The sequence below is a fragment of the Salvia hispanica genome, chromosome 3, assembly GCF_023119035.1.
Source record: "Salvia hispanica cultivar TCC Black 2014 chromosome 3, UniMelb_Shisp_WGS_1.0, whole genome shotgun sequence".
NCBI classification, from domain to species: Eukaryota; Viridiplantae; Streptophyta; class Magnoliopsida; order Lamiales; family Lamiaceae; genus Salvia; species Salvia hispanica.
This window is the reverse complement of record NC_062967.1, coordinates 5,390,629-5,412,960: the sequence shown is the minus strand read 5'-3', so window position 1 is coordinate 5,412,960 and position 22,332 is coordinate 5,390,629. Positions and strand designations below refer to the sequence as shown.

The 22,332-nt window shown below is 36.7% G+C and overlaps 4 protein-coding genes across 4 annotated transcripts; 1 reads left to right on the top strand and 3 right to left on the bottom strand.

The window, feature by feature from the left end:
• Nucleotides 1-1,104: 1,104 nt before the first annotated feature.
• LOC125214024 (cellulose synthase-like protein D5) lies at nucleotides 1,105-5,130 on the top strand. Its single transcript, XM_048114859.1, has 3 exons — nucleotides 1,105-2,096; nucleotides 2,178-2,991; nucleotides 3,177-5,130. The coding sequence occupies exons 1-3, from the start codon at nucleotides 1,231-1,233 to the stop codon at nucleotides 4,941-4,943; spliced, it is 3,447 nt and encodes a 1,148-aa protein (XP_047970816.1). The 5' UTR covers nucleotides 1,105-1,230; the 3' UTR covers nucleotides 4,944-5,130.
• Nucleotides 5,131-7,607: 2,477 nt separating this feature from the next.
• Nucleotides 7,608-9,559, bottom strand: LOC125213866 (probable galacturonosyltransferase-like 7). Its single transcript, XM_048114633.1, has one exon. The coding sequence runs from the start codon at nucleotides 9,019-9,021 to the stop codon at nucleotides 7,927-7,929; it is 1,095 nt and encodes a 364-aa protein (XP_047970590.1). The 5' UTR covers nucleotides 9,022-9,559; the 3' UTR covers nucleotides 7,608-7,926.
• Nucleotides 9,560-13,277: 3,718 nt separating this feature from the next.
• LOC125215826 (SEED MATURATION PROTEIN 1) lies at nucleotides 13,278-13,773 on the bottom strand. The gene has a single exon (XM_048117391.1). It carries the CDS (start codon nucleotides 13,704-13,706, stop codon nucleotides 13,458-13,460), a length of 249 nt encoding a protein of 82 aa, XP_047973348.1. The 5' UTR covers nucleotides 13,707-13,773; the 3' UTR covers nucleotides 13,278-13,457.
• A 3,160-nt stretch (nucleotides 13,774-16,933) lies between these two features.
• LOC125215372 lies at nucleotides 16,934-17,658 on the bottom strand. The gene has a single exon (XM_048116772.1). The coding sequence runs from the start codon at nucleotides 17,499-17,501 to the stop codon at nucleotides 17,052-17,054; it is 450 nt and encodes a 149-aa protein (XP_047972729.1). The 5' UTR covers nucleotides 17,502-17,658; the 3' UTR covers nucleotides 16,934-17,051.
• Between the last annotated feature and the right edge of the window lie 4,674 nt (nucleotides 17,659-22,332).

Below are 22,332 nucleotides of genomic sequence, written 5' to 3'. Positions count from 1 at the left end.
TGCAGGCTGATTTGGTTGAAGAGGTCTGGAACCGTAGAGGAGGGGGCGCAGCGTGATAGAGGTTCTCTTTATTGTTCGCGTTGTATCGAAAATTTTCGTTGTGTAATTTTTCCTTTTATTATAATACAACGAAAATTTTGTTATAATTTAGTTTAGTTTAATTATTTCTATGTAATTTAATAATTATATGCAAATAATTTTTATTTTAGCTAAATTAAAATATATCAAAAAAGTTAAGAAAATAATTTTAATTGGTGGCCCGGAGGGCCACCATTGTGGTGGCCAAGTTTTGAGGGCGAGGGCCAAGTTTGTTGGGCATGCCCAAGAAATGGTGGCTTGGGCATGCCCAAGAGGGCCACCATTGTGAAGAAAATAATTTTAATTGGTGGCTCGGAGGGCCACCATTGTGGTGGCCAAGTTTTGAGGGCAAGGGCCAAGTTTGTTGGGCATGCCCAAGAAATGGTGGCTTGGGCATGCCCAAGAGGGCCACCATTGTGGATGCCGTAGATGTTATTTTAGGCGGCATTCTTGATAAACTAATTATTTATTTATTATTACTCTGAGTATTAAAAATAATACTATTACGTGTGACTATTTTATAGTCTATACAATAGTACGTACCATCATTGCATCCTTAATATTACTACATACATATACATCATTACAAACACAACCTGAAAATTAATTATTACAGCAATCTAGCTAGTTCACAATAATGTACAGAGCTTAGTTTATGACACCCAATTATTTGAATACATAAACTTCGTATAAAATATACTTCGTGTCACATGTATAGTTTAAAATTAAATAAATCAGCGTTACAAAAATCAGATCTCATCTTTTTATTTATTCGACCGTTGAAAATTTAAAGCTGCATCCCCCCAACTTTTCTACCTCTTCTTTGTTGACTTCAATGTCCAAAAATCAATAAAATAAAAGAAAAAGAAGCTCTGCCACGTCGGACGGTCCCACTCACCCAATCTGACCGTTTCAGCTCAAACAACAGCCGTAGATTCACTCTCATCAAACACTCGACCGTTACATTCAAATTCTCTCATTAATAAAGAAGATAACAATTCATGTTCAAAAAAACAACTACAAATTTCCACATCCAAAAATTCAAAAACCAAAAAGAAAATGCTTCAAATTTTTGAACCCTAGCTAGCTGCGATCAAATCCACATTCCTCTCTTCTTCAATCGATTCATCAATCCGTTGAATTATCTCGAAAATGATGAAACCAAATTCTCCGACGTCGTCCCCGGTGACGATCACGGTTACTTCCACCGACGGATCTCGCAGCGCCGGACTGACAAGCCCCAAGCTCCGCCGCCAATCGATCTCGAACAACAACAACAACGCCTCCCCGCTCTCCGATAACCGCCGCTACAGCTCCGGAGGCCGCCGCCTGGCCTTCTCGAAGGAATCAGCCGACGAATTCGTCGCCTACACGGTCCAAATCCCGTCGACGCCGGAGCATCGCCCCCTCACCGACTCCCCCCCTCTCTGCTCCGGCAAAAATTCTTTCATCAAGGACGCGATCTTCACCGGCGGATTCAATTCCGTCACGAAGGCGCACATGAGGAAAAGCTCCGACGGAATTCCTTCGGCGACGAAGTCGAAATCGGTGTGCGGAATGGACGGCTGCGACGAGAAAGCAGCGGGAGGGAGCTTCAAGAGCTACTGCGACTGTGGATTCACCATCTGCCGCGATTGCTACTTGGATTGCGGCGGCCATTGCCCCGGCTGCAAGGAGCTCTATAAAGGCGAATCCGAGGAGGAGGCCGAGGCCGAAGACGAGGAAGAGGAGGATCAGGCGAATCCGCTGCCGGAGTGGGGGAAAGGAGCTAGATTAGACAAAAACCTCTCTGTTGTGCAGTCTTTCAAAAACACTAACCACGATTTCGATCACACGCGTTGGCTCTTCGAAACGAAGGGGACTTATGGCTATGGAAATGCTCTGTGGCCTTCAAATGGCTACGAATTTGGAAGAGGAAATGGTAACAGATATGAAACCCCTCCTGATTTCACAGATAAAAGAAACAGACCTTTAACTAGAAAAGTTGCAATTTCTGCAGCAATTCTCAGTCCTTACAGGTATTTTACACATTGATTTGATGATGTTGAAAAAAGATGCTAATTGTTTGTTAATCCTGATTTGAAATTTGAAAAATGCAGATTGTTGATTGCTATTCGTTTAATCGTCCTTGCTTGCTTCCTCACATGGCGGATTATGCATCCCAACCGCCAAGCAATCTGGCTATGGCTAATGTCGGTTATCTGCGAAATCTGGTTCGCCTTCTCATGGCTGCTCGACCAGCTCCCGAAGCTCTGCCCGGTGAAAAGAGTCACCGATCTCGCCGTGCTAAAAGACCGGTTCGAGTCGTCGGAGCCTAATCTCCGAAACCCGAAGAAGTTCTCCGATCTACCGGGGATCGACGTGTTCGTCTCCACGGCCGACGCTGATAAAGAGCCGCCTCTCGTGACTGCCAACACGATCCTATCCATCCTCGCGGTTGATTACCCTGTTGAGAAAGTTGCTTGCTACTTGTCCGACGACGGCGGGTCGCTGGTCACGTTTGAGGCTGTGGCGGAGGCGGCGAGCTTTGCGAGGATTTGGGTTCCGTTCTGCCGGAAGCATAAGATTGAGCCGAGGAATCCGGAGGCGTATTTTGGGCAGAAGAGGGATCCGTTGAAGAATAAGGTGAGGCTGGATTTTGTGAGGGATAGGAGGAGGGTGAAGAGGGAGTATGATGAGTTTAAAGTGAGGATCAATGCGTTGCCGGAGACGATAAGGCGGAGGTCGGACGCCTACAACGCGCAGGCGGAGTTGAGGGCGAAGAAGAAGGAGGTTGAGCTCGGGGAGGGCGGTCTTCCTGAGGCTGTCAAGGTCCCGAAGGCGACTTGGATGGCCGACGGGAGCCATTGGCACGGGGCATGGCCTTCGGCCGAGGACGGCCATTCCAGAGGCGATCATGAGGGCATCATACAGGTAACTACTACTCTTATACTAATTGCTAGTTCAAGTTCAAATTGTTTTTTGATGCAATTATGTTGTTGTATCAAATACTAATACTCTTGTAGAACTAGTTGTTTTTCTACAGTAGTACTAATTGTTAGTCCGAGTTCAACATGTGCTTTGAATCTGATGTTTTGATTTTGTTGTTGTTGTTATAGATTATGCTTGTTCCGGCTAGTCCAGAGCAGCAATTCGGGCAAGAGGCCGACGACGAGAACCTCATCGACACGACGGACGTGGACATCCGGACGCCAATGCTAGTCTACGTCTCCCGCGAGAAGCGGCCAGGGTTCGACCACAACAAGAAAGCTGGTGCCATGAATGCATTAGTCCGCGCTAGCGCCATCATGTCGAACGGGGCCTTCATCCTCAACCTCGACTGCGACCACTACGTCTACAACTCGACCGCCATCCGCGAAGGCATGTGCTTCATGCTCGACCGGGGCGGCGACAAGATATGCTACGTCCAGTTCCCCCAGCGATTCGAAGGCATCGACCCCAACGACCGCTACGCCAACCACAACACGGTCTTCTTCGACGTCAGCATGCGCGCCCTCGACGGCCTCCAGGGCCCCATGTACGTCGGCACTGGCTGCATCTTCCGCCGCATCGCCTTATACGGCTTCAGCCCACCCCGCGCCACCGAGCACCTCGGCTGGTTCGGCCGCCGCAAGCATCGCAAGCAACTCCTCCGCAACAAAAACAAAGACCAGCCAGACAATGAGGAAAATGAAATACTCATCCCCATAAACAGCAACGGCGAAAACGACAACGACGAAGCCACAAGAAGCTCCCTTTCAAAACAATTCGGAAACTCAACCACTCTAATCGACTCGATCGGAGTGGCCGAGTTCGGCGGGAGGCTCATCCACGAGCTCCGAGGCAAAGGCTGCCTTGGACGCCCGTCTGGCTCTCTCGCAGTGCAGCGAGAGCCGTTAGACGCGTCAGCGCTGGCGGAGGCCGTCAGCGTGATCACGTGCTTCTACGAGGATAAAACAGAGTGGGGGAAGAGAGTAGGCTGGATCTACGGTTCGGTGACAGAAGACGTCGTGACAGGATACAGAATGCACAACCGAGGATGGCGCTCAGTCTACTGTGTCACCAAGCGCGACGCCTTCCGCGGAACCGCTCCGATCAACCTCACCGACAGGCTAATCCAAGTCCTCCGGTGGGCAACCGGCTCGGTCGAGATCTTCTTCTCACGAAACAACGCGATTTTCGCGTCTCCTCGGATGAAATTCCTCCAGCGGATCGCCTACTTCAACGTCGGAATATATCCTTTCACCTCAATTTTCCTCCTAGTCTACTGCCTCCTTCCGGCGCTCTCGCTCTTCTCCGGCGAATTCATCGTTGCGACGCTCGATGTCACGTTTCTAGCGATGCTATTGACGATCACGGTGACACTGTGTCTACTTGCCTTGTTAGAAATCCGATGGTCGGGGATAACGCTGCACGACTGGTGGCGGAACGAGCAGTTCTGGCTGATCGGAGGGACGAGCGCGCATCCGGCGGCGGTGGTGCAGGGTCTGCTGAAGGTGATCGCGGGGATCGAGATCTCGTTCACGCTGACGTCGAAGTCGGGGGTGGCGGAGGACGGGGAGGAGGAGTTTGCGGAGCTGTATGAGTTCCGGTGGACGACGCTGATGGTGCCGCCGATGACGATTATTATGTTCAATGCGATAGCGGTGGCGGTGGCGGTGTCGAGGACGGTGTATAGCCCGTTCCCGCAGTGGAGCAGGCTGGTGGGGGGAGTGTTTTTCAGCTTTTGGGTGCTGTCGCATTTGTATCCGTTTGCCAAGGGGATGATGGGGAAGAAGGGGAAGATACCGACGATTGTGTATCTGTGGTCGGGGTTGGTATGCATTGTGATTTCGTTGCTCACGGTTTATGTGTATCCGCCTGCGGGGAGTTTTCAGATGCGGTGATGGATGGATGGATGGATGAAGATAGTTGTTAGTTGGTTTCTGTTGTGTGTTTGTGGAAATGAAGTTATGCTTTAACTTCGTTTTAGTTTGTTTCTTTTATTAAAAAAAACTATTGTTTGTAGTTTTTGTGGAGATTGGTGTATCAGTTTGAAAGATTTGTGAAGAAATGAAAGTGAAAATTATGGAAGATTTAGTCCAACTTTTTAAAGCTCTTTGTTTTCATTTTAAAGATATAGTGTTAATGTGTTATATTTGGTTCTTAGAATGGGAGAAAGATTACAGAAATTAACAAGGGTGAAAATGAGAATGGAGAAAATTCCAGAAATTAACATCTTTAAAATCTTGCATTTTTTTGTACACTGAAAAATATAACATTGACTCAAATACAATCGTGGAGTACTAATTATGTAAGGAACAGGAGATGTAAGGTGGAAGAAACGAAGGACTTGGGGGAAACCATAAAAAAGGATAATCCGAAACCAAAATACACATCCGAAGAAGGTGGAAATGCGGACTTGGGGGGAAACAAAAATTATGAGGGTTACATTGGTAATCTCACCACCATTTCTTCATCACTGTCGCGGACGAGATTTACAATATCAAGTTGGAAGCGTGAATTATTTCAGACAAAAGTTAAAGAGCATGGTGCGGGCCGAGGGTTTTTTCAAGGGCCATGCTTGTTCAGTTATTGAAACCGAACCGTCTATAATGCACTGATTTGACCCCAATTCTGGTCTATTAGTGATAACCGAACGAGCCCTTTAGTATTTGGTATTCTAGTAGTACTATAGTTGTGTTGTGTGAAAAAACTGCTTTTGTAGAATGGAGAATGGAAATAGTATTGTGGACTTGTATCATTAACGTTTTTTTATGCTCCACTTTGAAGAGAAATTAATGTGGAATTTCATTTTGTATGGTTAGGTATTTCATGTAAGGAGAAATAAATGCAAGCAATGGAGTTATAAAAAAATTCTGCTTTGGGCTAAAATAAAGCCCAATGTGTAAATAAGTGATGAAATAGGGAGTAGGACACTTACACACGTCTTTAATAGAGAGAATGATTGGGTCAAAAGTGTTGAGACAAAATATATATTTCGACATGTACTATTCCAGTCCTTCCTAATTCAAAAAGTAATCTATTTTGTTATTCTGTAAATAGATTCATATTTATTGACGTTACCCACATTATTCTATCTATACCAATTTACTGTACTTATCATTTCTATCCACTCAAAATACATGTATCAATCATTACTAACCTTAAAAGAGTTAAGGTGGTGAGACTTTATTCATTTATAATACTTCAATTATTTTTATTAAATCTCAGGTCAATTGTCAAACCCTCCATTAGGCCAAAATTATTACTCCCATATTTATTTTTATTAATTCTATATAAAACTAGGATTTATATTTGAGCCAACATTTTAATATTAGCACATTCACGAATGATCATATGCTAAAATATAAAAGGAACAATATGAAATCATGTTAATATGGCATAATTAATTAAAAAAATCATTATTTTTCATTTGATATATTATAAATTTAAATGATTAAATTTCAAAATCCTATAGCCTGTATTCGATCTGTGCCATCATTTTAAACTTTGATCGCGTACGATTATAATCCTATATCTGTACTATATTAAAATATGAAATAGCAATTCCCAAAAAATTGAAAGAACCATGTGGTAGTGCGTTGTTCGACGATCGGTCGGCATCAAAATAAATAATAGACTACTATTCACTAATTCTATATTTAAGAGCATCATCATCAGCAAATTAATATTCACAAATTATTGTTACGTGCATACAACAATCATTCAATCAAAACACTACCTTTGCCGACATCAAAATCAATCAAATCTTCAACAAAAACAATCAAACACTCTTCACAGATTACTCATAACAAAAATAAAGCATGTATCCTCTAAAATATGGCAAAAAACAGACAACAGTTGAAAGCATTATTGTTCTTCAAAAATCTCAAAATGATAAAAACCACAATCGACACAAACAAACCAACAAATTTAGAAGAAGGGGGGGTTAGCTTAGATCATGATATATCAACCAAAAAAACACAACTTTCATTACAAATGAATCTCGTGCTACCTTTTTTTTCCTCCATAAATTTCATCACATATTCACAACTACTAAAGGCCATGGAGTGCAAAAAACACACTACACACAATCACGAAAAGATGATAAATATAGAATATGAGGCAATTATTTACAGAACATGTAAAATCAGTTTGAGATATCTAAGAAAGTGGGAGAGAGCAAAGAATGATTCCACACCAACAAATGAGCTCCAATCAACCCAATAGAATATGAATCACTAGACACCAACCACAAAAACAAAACATTAACCATTGATTTTTTTCACAAACTAATACTAGTAGACAAATTGTATGATCATTGTCTACATAGACCCACCCACTATGTGCCCAACCTGTCACCATTTCTGCGCTAGTAACATCATACACATAGCAAACGAAAACGACAAACACCAATTCATGAAACGACATCAACTTGAAAGTTCAAGAAACACACACCATTGATTGAAATTACTAAACTAGACATATGCAGACCGACAACATCGAATCCTCTGTATACAGGGGTAGTTTGGTAATTAACAAAATCAACACAAATAAATTCAAGAAGATGAAATCAGAAATGTGTATAGTGTATATATCTTCCTCATTCACTTTATTTTTCAAGAAACAGGAGAGTAATAAACAGGATATGGTACAAATCGATCATGACAAGTAATGTAACGAGTCAATCATCAAAATAAACAAGTAATTAAAGAAAGAAAAAAGGGGCTATGATCAAACATAATAAAAAATGTGAAACTGTAGAGAAAAAAAATCATGAAGTAATTGTAAAAAAGTGGAGGAGCAGTCACTGAAGGAATTACCGGCGGCCAAAAAACAATTTTGTGAAATCTTTTCTCCTTCTTCCTCTTCTTCCTCTTCTCACTGTCAATGTCCGTACAAATCGAATGGCGCCCAGAGCGAGTCGAGCGGGCACGGCTGCTTCGAGTCGAGCCGGAGCCACGGCTTGCCGCTGCCGCTCCAGTGGAGGAGGCTCACCGGACCGGCGTGGAGGTCACGGCAGCTGCCGCGCACATTATCGCCGCCGAGGCCGTGCTGATTCCACCGGTGCTCGATCGGCGCCACCTGCCCGGCGAAGACGAGCAGGAACGGCGGCAGCGAGCCGAGCTCGTAGATCCGGCTCGCGCTGGTCTTCTGGATCTCCATCCACCGCTCGATTCGGCGCGTGTAGCCGAGCCGCCGCCATCTGGCCAGATCTATCACCATCACGCCGGTGTTGAAGTAGCACGGATTTCTGCCGGAGAATACGCCGGAGAAGGCTGGTCGCGACCAGAAATGCTCCGTGAAGTATTTGGTGAAGTTCGCGTGGCAGTACTCCGGCGCGCCGATCGTTTTCTTCCCCAGCTCCGTGCTCCAGAGCTTGGAGATGTCGTCGACGACGACGAGATCGGAATCGAGGTAGATGACGCGATTGACGCAGGCTTCTAGAAGATCGGCGAGGTAGTTTCGCGCGTAGTTGAGCGGTTGCTCGAGCGCTTGCCTCACGGAGCTAGAGATGAGATTCCGCACTCTCTCTGGATCAAAATAGTACACTTTGAACTTCAATTCCGGGAAAGTAGATCGGACTACCGATTCGAGAGACGTTTCCGAGACCAGGAAATGGAAGAAGACGCTCTCAGGGCACTTGGAATGCTGGAGGACCGAATGGACGGCGGCGATTGAGCCTCGGAGGTACTCCAAATCGAGCGTGATCGCCACGTGGACCAGCGATGGATCGCAGACGCTTGATTCCCCGAGTCTCGAGGCGCGGCAATCGCCGGCATTGCGGAAAACCGGCGCTCTGCGGAATGTGAATTTCTCGGCGGCAGACGTCGGCAGGCGGAGGTAGGATTTGGAATCGGAATCGCCGCCGTGAGAGGAGCGAATCGCCTCCGCCGGGTGGAAGGACTGCAGAGACGGGGAGAGGACGATCATGACCATCGCGGCGGAGAAGAACCCCGAGAATCGCATTATCCACAGCATTTTCGATTCCCGGCGGAGGTACCCGTGGCTCTTCCGCCGCGATTTGAATCCGAAGGCGTCCGATTCGGAGGCGAGCGAGGAGACGAGGAACGCTAGGGTTCCTCTGAGGTCCGCCAGAGTTGGAGAGACACTTAATTTGGGGGAAAATCGGATAGCATTCCAAATCCCAAGGGGAAATCAAATTTGTGCTTTGCTTTTTTGGTATGCCGTGAGAATAAAGCGAATTTCCTCAGAGAGAGAGAGAGAAACCAATCAAAATCAATTTAACGAAAAATGGAAGTTGATAGGAGGCGATGAAAAGGTCTCTCTCGATGTAGCACCGACGTGCGTTGCAGTCACCGAGTCACGCACAACAACACAGGCGCTGCTCTCTCTCTCTCTCCTTTTCCCCCTCTCTCTCTCTCCTCTGGATGGGGAAGATGATAAAAGGAAGGACTACAAAGCACAATTTTTTACAACGGGAGAGAGAGAGGGTGGATTGAGATTGAGACAGAGTTTTTGGGAGGGTTTTTTTTATTTTCGGCTGCCTCCATTCGTTTTCGCATTCTCCACCCTAAAATATGTGAATTTATTTTACCCTAAAATATGTGAAATTTATTTCAGGACTAATTATAATCTATCCAATTAAATCGAATTCACTCACTCCCGTAATGCATATCAAATCGGGATAATACACGATTGCATTTAGTGTAATTTTGAATGAAAATACATTGTTCGGGATAATTCACAATTGCATAATAGTGTAATTTTGAATGAAAATATAAAATTTGGGATACCACAATTGCATATAGTGTAATTTTGAATCAAAATATAAAATTTGGGATAATTCACAATTGCATATAGTATAATTTTCAGTGAAAATATAGTACGAGTAGAATTACAGTATATTAAAAATATAGGATCTTCCATTAATTATAATAAAAGTGAAATCAGAATTTTATAAAGAAATGAGATTCTACTGGCTAAGATTACCTCCAATCATACACTAAATCTCTTTTTCTTAAGAAAATTTCTCCAATAATATTGTAAATCCAAACCAATTTTAGTGTTTTTCTATGGAAAAAAAACAAATATGAATGTACACATGTTGCAAAACTTTCGTGAGATATATTAAAAATTGTATAAATTTTGACCTTAGTGTAAATAATTGGATTATAATTATTTTTTTTGGCATGACACGTGTCCTTAAAGCATCTTCAATCATTTGCATTAAACTCAAGTATTAATTGATGTTGTGATATGGTGATTTTCTCATTAATTAATATATTTCATATTTTTTAATTTGTCAAAGCTCCATCTTTAACTTTTATAAAATAAATGAATAACCAAACTGTTATACTCTATTTTAATTGGAAATTTGGCAAGTCACTCAAAAAAGAATTCTTATTACTACTAACATATTAGATGTGTCTAAAGTGGAATCGAATTATCGAGATTGGTTAAAGATTTTGTAGTCACAAACCCTATCTAAGACGTTATTACAAAATCATTAATAGATCTCGATAATGTGAATCCACTTTTTGAAATGTTTCTCGAATGACACGGGTTTGCTAACCTTTTTCCACCATAGTGAATTGTGATATTGGTTCAGAGAGAAATGCATTTTTAAACATCCAAACTCTAGCTAAGCCGTTATTACAAAATCATTTATCGATCTCGGTAATGTGATTCCACTTTTGGAAGTGTCTCCTGCATCACACTGACTTGCTAACTTATAAATTTGAACATATTTTAATAGTTTGATTATACATTACAAAAAATTGAAGGTTGAGGTTCGATAAACTCATATATATAAATACTATTCCATCCGTTCCATAAGAATATACACTATTTTTGTTTTAGTCCGTCCCACAAGAATATGCACATTTTAATTTTGAAAACTTTCTCTTTATTAAGGTGAGACTTAATCTCTGTTAGCAATACTTTAATTATTTTTTTTCTCTCTCTTTTTATTTTATCAATTGTTATGCATTAAAACTCATATCAACCAAAAATACATATTCTTGTCAGTTCAATAAAAATTATGTAACAAAATCTATTAACCCTTATTAGACCAAAATGTTCTTCATTCTTTATGAAATAAAACAAGTATTACGCCAAATTGATATCACAATTCACTTTAATTACTAAAAGTAAACGGGAAAAAATGATCAAATTGTTTTACTAACTACTAGTAGTATTATTCTAGGCGGTCCATCATTAAATATCATATTTTGATGATAAAAAGGTTTCAACCATTAAATATTTGGTCATATTATCGATAAATCGTTTCACTCAACTAATAAAAGTAATTAAACATAGCTACTTATATTTCAATGCACACTCTACATTTCTAACAATTTTTTAAAAGTCACGTCAAAACCAAATAGGATATTTTTACATACTGTACATTATAGATTCACCTACATTGCGTATTAATTTTAGAACGTATAATATAAATAAAACCTAATAAAATGTGACAATATAGAAAGGCCAGCTGTCGTTGTCCATTGACACAATGACAATTGCATCCCAACACGTCCGTATTATATAAAACAAACACACGTCCTTTCTGTACACATGGCCTCTCTCACATACATCATCATCTTCATTTTTTATACTACTAATTTAAATATATTTTTGGTATTCATTTGTTGGAAATTAAATTCGTTAAAAATGATAGTATGAAATTGTCTCAAATTAATTCAGTCATAAAATATTTGACAAGATTTATAAATCAAGATTAATTATCCTTTCCATTATTTAAAATCGAATACCCTCTTTAGTCCACAATTTTTAGAAGTGTATATGGCATTTACTTCACATTGCCGCTTTGTCAATATGGTGCAATATTTTTTATATCAATTTCAAATGTATAAATAGAGGCAAATGTTGTTTTATTCATTGGCTTCTTTTATGTTCAAAGAGATAAATATAAAATATAAATCGAAGTTTTAACTTTTAAAAATTTATGTACAATTATTGATTATGTTTAAGGCATTAAAATTCAAATAAAATGAAGTGTTCATGAAAAAATATTATTCCTCGTTTTAGATATGATACTTATTTTTCTACTTAGAGATTAAATCGAATTAGAAGGTTTGTTACTTGGATAATGTGTTGCGTAAACGGCAATTACTTTTAGCAAATTGACTTATATCAAATTAGTAAGTAATAATTTATTATCTTCAAACACATGCATATGTGACGAGAAATTTCACTTCAATGAAAAGCCATAATTAAAAACTATGTAAAAATAAATTATCAAATATACATAATCTGCAAGACTCTTATCCTTTAACCAATAAATAGACATTCGAGATATTTTGAGTATATAGTACTCCACTATTCTAAATATACAAATAAATATATTATGAGTATATAAAAATCCATATGATAGGGGTATAAACATAATTTTTTTTGCATATTCTCATTTTTCATGTACCGGTAACTAGGAGTATAATTTTGTGGTTGTTTTGATGTTTCATTTATAACCTAGCTAAGTGCAATGTCCTACATTTGAATATGTTATTACAAAACGAAAATTTATCTAGCTATAATTAAGAAGAAGCATTGACTTCAATTTTCGCATTTGTTATTCATGAAAAATAATTTCATCATTGCTTTGTTAGGAATTTGTTTCATTTCTACTAAATCCATATTAGAATATCATCCTACATCACGAATATTATTACGTTAAAAAGGAATATTCGACTTTCGTATTTCTCAAGCTAGTATTATTTATTTCTCTTTTAATCTTCACTTGTGTGAGAAGTAGGTAATTGATGGTAGTAGTTAACAAATTCATGAATATAATATTTTAATAATAAAGTTATACTTCGCTTAATCAAGGGAACCAACTTGTGATTATTATATAATCATAGTCCATTTTTTTCCTTGATGGGGTCTCTAGTTAAATCATCTCATTAAAGCATGCCCTTCACTCATTTTTTAATTTGAAGGAACTGATAAAAATATTTTTTTCAAGGGAAATATAAACATTTTTAACATAACACAAATATTTATAATTTGATTTGTCTGTATAAATGTATACTAGGAATTTGTTCGGCAAAAACTACAGTATGATTTTTTATATGGGCTGGGCCAGCATTCATAGCCCAAAACTTTACTGGACTTAAACCGCAGATCACAAGATACAGAAATCCGTTCAATTTCTTCTGATTCATTTTTATAACCAACTCTTTTTTCTTATGTTAAAGTACTGAATTATTATCTTTTCCATTATACAAAAAATATGGATAATTAAAGAAGAAACAGTCACTAAAACTTGATGCATATATCAAATCAAATTGTAGCATGAAACAAAGTAGCTAAACCGAACCATTTTAGGCACTATAAAGTAGTGCAACATCTAATTGTACATATTATTAAGTGTAACAACTAACTATATAGTAGTATTTATTACTCATATAGATTTCATCAAAACATTTAATAATCTAAGAGCGATTCTCAGCTTGCCTCGGCACTCCACCTTGTCCTTGTGTTGTCTGAGAAGTGGATCGAGAATCGAGACGCTCCTGGTCTTGTATTTTACGAGCGCCGGGAAAAAGGTCGACGATTTCAGAATCGGCGATTTTCCCGGACTCGAGGGGCGTGCCTCCGACGTAGGCAACTCTAAGAGATTCGTCCGGCGATACTTTGGCCTGAGCTGTGCCGTATTTAATGTCGTCCTTGCTCTGCGCCATCGCTCTCACTATGTGTTTTTCAATAAGTTTTTTGGAGATGGAACTAATATATACACTAGTTGATGGAATTTAATTTAAGTACTTCATATTGGTATTTTATCACTTAGTGTAACGGTCGATGTGTGACGTGGCAACGAGTTTCGTTGGTGGAGCGACACGTAAGATGAAATTGTGACACGTGGCTGAAAAAATGTGCGAGGTATATATGATGATGTTAGATGTATATTGGAAAAAAGGTTTGTGTAAATCCATTTTTTCATTTGATGGAAAACTAAATAAGCAGTGCTATACTTTAGTATATTAAATGGGGCCAAGATATTTTTCTGTTATATACATCTTCAAGACCTATGGAGGCCCAATCAGTAATACTGAGGCTACACTGGTGTATAATTAATTGATGAAATGTTCTATTATTTGTATGGATTTATGTATGGATTTATTTTTATCATAACTACACTACATGCCTACACATATTTTATGACAAGAAGCTTGAAGCGCAAAATATATATGCTGATCTAATTATATTGTTGTTGAGTTTTTTTGAATTTTCAATGTTCTAATTAGTATATACAGTAGTAGTAGTAATTATTTTGACTGATTTTGCTTTTACTTGTAAATACATTGGAGTACGATTTATACAAATTATATTTTCTCTGATTTCTTACGTAGATGTCTTTTAGCTCGAGTGAAATTGAAATTATAATTTTCTTAAATTATCAAAAAAATAATTATGCGAATTAGTATTGTATAAATGGCACATCAATTGGTGAAATATTAAAAAGTTGTCTTTTTTGTTAATTTTTTTTCCTACGCCGGCCCTAAAGTGAATTTGCTATCATTTTGAATAAGAAATACTAACGTGGGTAAGACACAATTTGACTTGATCTGATTATTTTTAAGGCTTCGCAGTTTTTTATTCTCCTAAATTATTTGGAGTTATTATCCCATTTGTCCTAAGTATTGATGCTTTTGCATACAATCCAAACGCAACAACGACTTTTAACGCCATAAAACAAGATATACAATAGAAGAATCGTCTCTTCATTTCAAAGGCATCTTCCCATTTTATAGTATGTTTTATAATCGTGTAATATTTACAAAAATAAGTAATAGTAGAATAATACTTTAAGCTTAGAGCTCCCATAAACTATGGGATTTAGTTGTCAATTTTATTAGATGATCACAATTATACATAGTCAAACATATTGAAGAAAGCATACAGTATAAAATAAAATCTTATTGGCTGCAAGGGAATTGAACAATTAGTATAATATACTAGTATAAAATTATTGGTTACAAAGGAATTGAACAATTATTATTTAAAATAGTAGTACTATTAATTAGTATGATGTGGTTGAGATTGATACATCAAACTGCCCTAACATTATTAAAGACATCAATCTGCAAAAATTAATCTGTTTTCATATATAAACAGTACCCCACAATATATTGCCCCTTAATGCATTACTTTATTTACATTTTCCATGGCTCGTCGCATTTTTCACCAATAATATATTCTTTAATTATTACTCATCTTTATCTTTGCAAATGGACATATTATGATTAGAGAATGGTACCAATTAAAAATAGTGTTAATAAGAGTTGAACTGTTGACCATAGGATTTACACAAGTAGTCAGAAGTACTTGTCCTAACCAAATTACCTAAGTATTCGGTGGCATTAAGCACGATTAATTTGATGTTGACACTTCCTACCTACACTAATTTTTAATCTTCATGATACTTAATTATCATCTTCTAATGACTAAACGCATTAATATTTTAATTCCTTTCCAACATCTATCAATCAACAAGTCGTTTACGCATTTTATTTTTGCTAAATGTTAAGTCATTGTCCATGTTATTGCTTCATACACTATCATTCGATTGCACAAGCCAAATACACGGAAACATAAGTGTTAACAATATAGTAGAAAAGATAGGCATTAATTTGTAATTTTGAATACAATTGGGATATATTTATGAGAACAATTTAAACATTATGAAATGTTCACTCATTCTGCATATAATATCTCGTTTTGACATGGTGTAGATACTTAAAATGTGAAAGAATATAATACTTTATGTGTTCATGAAATCAAAATAAATAGATAAACTGACCAGCAAGACCTTATTCTATTACGGGCTCGTTCTAGTTGCAAGATTATATGTCAAAATTAAATATGTATTGTTTAGTTCATTAAATCAAATCTCACAATCATAGATGAACAATTATATGATAACGAGTCATAGTCATCTCTTCAAAAAAAATAATCTCACTACTTAATTTTAATTAGATAATTATATGATAATAAATCATATCAACCAAACATACAAAATGAAACTGATGTCCCCGAATTTGATGTTGATTTGGCTAGACATCCATTCATAGTCATTGAAGTATCCAATTACTCACCTAAAAGCACACAACCAACTTTTGACAACATTAAATTAGCTCTTCCCTATCCATTCATATAAAAAATGGAAATAAAGGAGCCAAGAAGAAACCAATATAGGAGTGGTTGATTTCCCGGCAGATTGCGTATAGCAATTACTGATATAGTACATATTTTGTGAAAACACAAGATAACATATATCTAAATTATGGAATCCTTGAAATATTTCATGTTGGAACATTTAATAGGTTCAAACTTTATAAATAATTTGGATTGACTAAACAAATTAGATAATCGTTTTAGTTGATGTGTGAGTGACATATACTTACTAATCATTTGTATTGACTAACATTATAGGAGAACCATTTTAATTTATTATTTTAATTTTATGTGTCACATTTCAATAGATCCGCAGCTGCTATTCTTACATGTATATTCGAGTGAATTACGCATACAGTAGCTATTTGTATTTAAGATAATTTCATATTTTTCTATGATTTACTATTATTTAAAGAAGACACATTCTCCTCCTTCAAAAAGAAAATGCATATTTTATCCCTACTTTATCTTTTCTTCGGCAATTTTATTTGGTTATTGATACCCTTTTTTAATCCAAAAGTTAAGACGAACTATTTGTCTTTAGCTGAAACAGTACAGAGAGATAATGGAGTACCACAATTAATCAAAAGCAGATTCCGTTGAGAGAGATCGAGAAGACGAACTGAAATTGAGATTTTTATTGATCTCAAGTTAAATCGGAAATCGAAATATACACTGCTGGAATCAGATTCCGTTGTCGTCGGAAAATAAATAATCAAATGAAACGAAAGTGTTAAAGATGAACTTGAACTTGAGATTATCATTTCTCAACTTAAATCGGAATAAAATATAGACATCACAGCTCGCGAAAAAAATTCACACTAGAAATTACAAAAAAAAAGAGGAAAAAGTTACTGTCGAGAGGTAATTTTAGAGCCAATCCAGGCGGCGTCGCGAGGTACCAATTGCCCCTGCGCCATCACAATCGATTTGTAGATCTCGACAATCATCCTCTCGTCGTACTCCTTGATCGGCCGCGCACCGAATCCGGTCACGCCGTCGCCGGGGAATCCGCCGCCGAATCCGCTCCCGATCATCCTCGTGTTCGCGATCTTCATCATCATGCCGACGTACGCGTCCCGCAGCCCTAGCAGCAGCTTCTTCGGCGAAAATCGGAGCTTCAGCTTCAGCCGCGGCGTCAGCTTGATGCGCCACGACCTCCGCCGCGGCGCCGCGCCGGAATCGCCTAGCTCGATGACTCGCGTCTTCCGCTTGTGGCCGGCGCCGGCGATGCGCTGGTAGCCCTTGCGGCGCCAGTAGCCTCTGATTCCTCGGTAGACGGTGGCGGAAACGCCTTCCATTGGATAATTGGATGAGGATTTGGTGTAGGTGTTGATTTAATGGAGGAAAATTGGGAATGCAAATGGAGTGTTGGAAACCATGTGTGTTTATATATATATATAGAGAGAGAGAGAGAGATTTGGGAGAGTGAGATTCGTGAGTGATGAATAAAATAATGGGGGAAGGAAATGCAAAAGAGTGGTGAGTAATAAATGCTGCAAAAGGGTTTCTGTTTGGTTGAAGGCCGAAACTCAGTGGGGAAACTGCATCAAAATGTGATTCACATTAATGCCAAACAAACACAACGTACATATACGGTGTATATTGATGTACTAATGTACAGTCCCATGTAATGTAAAATATATTCATTTTATTCATCCGAGAATTGGAGTTCTAGTTTATTTATATCATAAATAATAGTACTAATAAGGTCTCACATTTCATATAAAATTAATACTGAGATACATATTCCACTAACTTTTTTACATTAACTGAGGGTATGAATTATGTATACATTATTAAAGATATTACACTATATATAAAATTTACATTACCGGTGTCCCGCAAGGACTATCATAAATAATAAGTACTCGAGGTCACACATTCCACCAACTTATTTATTCATTCATATCTTATTATAAAACTAATATATATGGATGAGATTCATAGTCTACTAACTTATGCAACTCACTTTTCATTACTTTTTAAAACCCGTGCTCATTCCAAATATAACTCCTATCATGGACGGAGGTAGTATGAGTTTATTACTAGAACTACCAAAAACATAAAGAGTAAGTACTTGATAGAGAGGTGAAAAAACAAAAACCAAACTATTCTCTAAATTGATTAATTATTCATGAAATTAAATCACACGAGATGTATTTTTACATATTTTTAAAGAGAATATATAATGTGCTAAAAATAGTAGAGAGGCTATGTCGGTCTAGTTAATGGCAGTTAGGTTCAGTTTTTACCTATAGGCTATAGTAGTATAGTGCATATTGGTGATGTTGAATAGAGTAAATACATCATTAAAACGATAACTGCGTGATAATCTTTATGCCTAACTTATTTAATACGTGGACAAGGGACTCAGTGATTATTTTGGTACTACTATGCAGTACGCATTATCAAACACGATTAAAAAAATTAAATTTGACTAGTCACTAGTACTTACGTCAAATAAATCATTATGTCCAATATAATAATTAGTAGTATTGGGATTTTATAGTGGGACGGGCTTCTTTAGAAATAGTTGCATTATAAATGATTGAAAAATTAGTTGAATCAATATCTGGCCTCAAAAAATATTATGTTATGCATATTGTTTAAATAAGCACGGAATACATAAAAGGTGTAATAGTGCCAATTTTGTTGTCATCGAATTCTGATTTTCTTTTAACGTAAAAAATGTGCCTCAATACATGTACTACTACTCCATTTATCTTTAAATTTATGCAGTTCGATGCTTATGTCAATTCAGATTCAGCCAAACGCACCCTTACATTATACTGGTTCATTATTCAACTAATTTTCATGTGTCAGTGTATATTTATGAAACCACACATGTAATGTCGAAATCGACACTATATACATTGAGCTTTGTGCGCTTGTTTGGCGACACTATACAATAATTATTTTATCATTTTTATTTATTTATCGTTAATTTGTGAAGTTAATTATGAAATGGATTATTTGCGTTGACATAAAAATAAAGTACTTCCTGCTAGTTAAAAACAAGATTTGTGCAAGAAAATCGTCAATTTTCGGTTGATGTAGTGCAATGCTCGTTCATGACAATGTGGAGTCAGATGCCAAGAACGCCAACTAAATCCTTGATTAAGTATATTCTACATAATATAAAACAAATACTACTATAAAAATATACTACTCCACTACTAATCTATTTGTATATTATCATGCACACATGGGCGTGTCGTGACTCGTGACAAAAGATGAATCTACGGAAAAGATATTAAACTTTATCTTATGCATCTGCATTGCCAACTCATTAACACAAAGCAACCTTGCTTAATTTTTCATTTTTTTTTTCTATTTCCATAAGCAGTATAGTATAAATAAAGAATAATGTTTTGCTTTTCGAACGGATGTTGTGATTCCGGAAAAAGAGCCAAGGCCCAAGACTATGACACGACTCCTCAATATGTAGTGGTTTCTTAAATTTAAATATATAAAATTATGTTCTAATTCATTTCTAAATACTACTACAAATATTCGACTGTTTGTTTATAAAATTCTATCTGTGTCCCTAGTTATTATTATAAGATGGATAAAGAGACGTATATCATACGACACGAAATCATGTTGATTAGAGTAAATTTTATTTTCTGATTGAAATCCATTTTAAAAATATCAGTCATACAGGCGACATATATATAATACGGTGGTAATAATCACATAGGTAAGAAAAGGTTCCAATGTATTCACTTGTTTTTCTTATACCTATGCCAAAAAAATATACTCCACCTTTATAAATTTTCAAATACCTCTTAAATCCTAATGGAGTATAATTAAGTATTTATGAATGTTTCAGCTATCTCCGAAATAAACTGACGTATGTGTGCTATTAAAGTGTTAAGTGGTGGGGGTAACTCTTTAATCAAAAACATTGTAATAATAAAACAATGAATATTCTTTGCAAATACTTTAACTGAGACTTTTAGAAAAAAACAATGAATATTCTTTGCAAATACTTTAACTGAGACTTAAAAAAATAAAAAATAAAAAATAAAAAATAAAAAATAAAAAATAAAAATAAAAATAAAAAATAAAAAATAAAAAATAAATAAATTAATAATAATAATAATAATAATAATAATAATATAAAATATAAAAAAAAAAAAAAAAACTTACGATATTCATCCCAAATCTTGGCTTACCAAAGTAGACTAGTATTAAATAAATGCTTCTTGTAAGTGTTTGGACTTGGATCTTGTAATCGGCCCAAATTCTGAATCTATACAGAAATATAGCCCATAGCAAAACTTACTTAGCGAATAGCTTGAATAATTTTTTTTGTAACTTAATTATCTTACACTAAAAAAGAACAAAAAATAGTACTCCCTCCGTCCCATAAAAGTTGAGACAAAACTTTTGGGCACGGAGATTAAGAATTTATATTAAATAAATAGGAGAGATGAAAAAAGTAGAAAAGATAAGAGAGAGTAAAGTAAATGATGGAATAAAATAAGAGTGATTAGATGTTTTGTCTAGGGCTGGGGAATTATACCGAAATACCGGAATACCGGACTTATCGTATCGAAAAAATACCGAAAATACCGTTTTTTCGGTATACCGTAGTTTTCAGTACGGTATCATACCGTACCGATAGAGATCGGTACGGTAACGGTATTAGATTTCTCATACCGCGGTATACCGAAGATTCGGTATGCCGATATATACCGGTATACCGAAGATTCGGTATATACCGATGCTTCGGTATACCGTGGTATACCGGTATACCGATTGATATATATAATATATAAATATAGGGGAAGCTATTTGGGGTCATCTTAATTAGAGTGCTAACGTACATCCAACCAGCGTCTTTGCCATGTGGCACGAAAAATGCAATATTGCATGCATAAAAATGCAATACACATTTGTGAAGTTGTTCATGCATTTCCGCAGATTGCATTTTAGTTATAGGAAAATTGCATTTTATATTGTTAAGTTTTGCATTTTCACATAAATTGCATTTTATATTGTTAAGTTTTGCATTTTCACATGTATAAATGCAATCCATATAGATATAAAATGCAAATTAAACAGTCAATATCGAAAATGCAAAACTCAACAATAAAAAATGCAACCTTCATATAACAAAAATGCAATCTATCGAAATTCATATTGCATTTTTCTGTATATAATATTGCATTTTTCGTGCCACGTGGCAGCACGTGATTGGATGTACGTTAGCACTTTAAAATTAGTTAGCATATTAGTACATCCCTATAAATATATATTTATATATGTTATATTTAAACTAAATTTCAAAAAATAAGAATTTTTATTATACAAAAATAAAAGAATCAAAATTGGGAACCCTATTTTTTGAAGTAGTTGAAAACTAGATTTTTTAATATTTTGAATATAATAGATTTTTTTACGGTATAATGGTATAACGGTATAGTCGCATCATAAAACACCATGATAACTAACGAGTGATCTAATTGTCATATCGAATAGTCCTTCATAAGATATTATCGCTAAAGACGGTATCACCAACAAGTACGTATCTACAGTAACGATAATACGGCATGGTAACGGTGCTGGAAAATCGTACATCAATTTCGGTATAACGAACTCGTATACCTAAACTTACTAAGTTTCAGATATAATTATGGTTTTTGTAATACCGCATTTTATGGGACAAAGGGAGTATCCCTTTTCTTCGTCAGTATTACATTGATCCCTTCGTTACAAACAATAATTCCCACCATCATTATCTTATTTATCTTCCATCGACTATGATACTCTCACCTAATTTTATCAAAATTCGTATAATTCCCAAATAAGGTTTACATGAGGAGAGTATTGCTTATAATATGAAAAAAATTTAGTGAACAAAATTTTAGGGCAACCATCTAATGGAATGCTAATAGATGCATGGTCATTTCTCATCTATCTTCTAAATTGAGAATTCATTGGAGTAGAATCATCATGAAGGAAAACACACGAATTCATTGAAGAGATGGGGACAGAATTTCAGATTGGAAAAATAGATTAAAAAATTAATTATAAGAGGTTGCTCAAGTATAGGGTTTTATAACCAAATACTCATGTTCAGATGGTAATTATTTTGAAAGTTTAAAGGTTAGTACTATAAGA

Excerpts from the sequence above, each read along its gene's own strand:
- LOC125214024 (XM_048114859.1), top strand. The coding sequence starts at position 1,231 with ATGATGAAACCAAATTCTCCGACGTCGTCCCCGGTGACGATCACGGTT. Across the intron at positions 2,097-2,177 it reads GCAATTCTCAGTCCTTACAG|ATTGTTGATTGCTATTCGTT; the intron begins GTATTTTACACA and ends TGAAAAATGCAG. Across the intron at positions 2,992-3,176 it reads ATCATGAGGGCATCATACAG|ATTATGCTTGTTCCGGCTAG; the intron begins GTAACTACTACT and ends TTGTTGTTATAG.
- LOC125213866 (XM_048114633.1), bottom strand. The coding sequence starts at position 9,021 with ATGCTGTGGATAATGCGATTCTCGGGGTTCTTCTCCGCCGCGATGGTC.
- LOC125215826 (XM_048117391.1), bottom strand. The coding sequence starts at position 13,706 with ATGGCGCAGAGCAAGGACGACATTAAATACGGCACAGCTCAGGCCAAA.
- LOC125215372 (XM_048116772.1), bottom strand. The coding sequence starts at position 17,501 with ATGGAAGGCGTTTCCGCCACCGTCTACCGAGGAATCAGAGGCTACTGG.